Genomic DNA, 1,214 nt, shown 5'->3' with positions numbered 1-1,214 from the left:
TGCTAGTGATGAGGAGCAACTTTAACCCTCTCTGCACTCCAGGGTGCGGGGTCGGGCCCATCTTGTGGAGGCGGGGGGGGGGGGGGGGGGGGGGGAGTTCAGAGCCTGGCCCCAGGGCTGGGCAGTACAGATTCTGAAATGACTGGCCTCTGTGTGCCCACCTCATGTGACATAGCCTGGACCCAAACTCATCAGACCTCCCTGCCCTGAAATTAACTTCCCTGGATTAAGAGCAGGTGTAGCTGGAACCATTCCCTGGGGGCTGCCCAGCACCGCATGCACCACTGGCTGTCACCTGGCTATTTAAGCGAAATAAAGGCCAGTTTGGGTCCCCACTGCCCTGGCCACGTTTCAAGTGCTCATTGGTCACACACAGCTGGCAAGCTGGACGGCACCTGCACAAATAGCCTGCCCCATCCCACAGGTCATTGGCCTTGGAGGCGCAGGGCAGTCACAGGCCTCGCGTGGGTGACAGCCAGGCCCCGGAAGGCCCTCTGCACGCCTCGGTCCTGGGAGGAGGCCCAGCTTCTTGCTTACAGACCCAGGGGACACCTGGCCAAGTTCTCGCAGGCTCCCCCGCCCTGCTGTGCCCTGCTCCCTGGCGGGGCCCTGGATTTGGCTCTGCACAGGGACTGCACCAAACAGTCACAGTCCGCATGGTGATGCGTGCGCCATCTGACGGGCACCTGTGTGCCCAGCACTGACTGCCAGGGCTGCCTGTCCTCACAAGGCTGTGACTCTTGGCTCCAATGCCCTTTACCAAGACGTGACAGACACTAGTGGGAAGTCACATGAGCAGCTACAGAAACCAGATGGGGTCGGCCACTGCTCACCCAGGCAGCGAACAGCAGAAGTCTGCTTTGAGAGAGAGAGAGAGGCACCGCCAAGCCGTAAGGAAAGAGCGCACGCCCCTAAACCAAAGTGCTGTTCGTGTTTAGTGTTAAGTAAAAATAACGCTTAAAAACAACATCAAGAAAAAGGGCACAAATGCCAGATGCCTTCGTGTGGCGGGCCACGGGGTTCCCCCCTTGGCCTGTGGTGCTGTGGGGCCCATGGGGCAGAGGGTGGGAGGCCACCTACCATGCACCCTGGGCTGGAATGTAAGACTGAACGAGGTACAAGGCCATGCCCCGGGGTCGCTAAGAGCCACCGTGCCCCAGCCAGCTCGCTCCCTGCCACTAGCTCAGGCCGAGGACACCTGAGTCTTCTGAGCT

The 1,214-nt window shown here is 60.4% G+C and overlaps 1 protein-coding gene across 1 annotated transcript in view; it reads left to right on the top strand.

Moving 5' to 3' along the window:
• Positions 1–1,214, top strand: part of ACP4 (acid phosphatase 4) — a 13,349-nt gene that overhangs the window by 11,650 nt on the left and 485 nt on the right. The window contains 1 exon segment of the mRNA XM_023524812.1: positions 425–489. Within this exon segment, the coding sequence (XP_023380580.1) occupies positions 425–489 (65 nt within the window).

Source organism: Pteropus vampyrus, unplaced genomic scaffold, assembly GCF_000151845.1.
Source record: "Pteropus vampyrus isolate Shadow unplaced genomic scaffold, Pvam_2.0 Scaffold494, whole genome shotgun sequence".
Taxonomy (NCBI): domain Eukaryota; kingdom Metazoa; phylum Chordata; class Mammalia; order Chiroptera; family Pteropodidae; genus Pteropus; species Pteropus vampyrus.
Note: the sequence above shows the minus strand (reverse complement) of the source record. Positions and strands in the feature narration are given on the sequence as shown.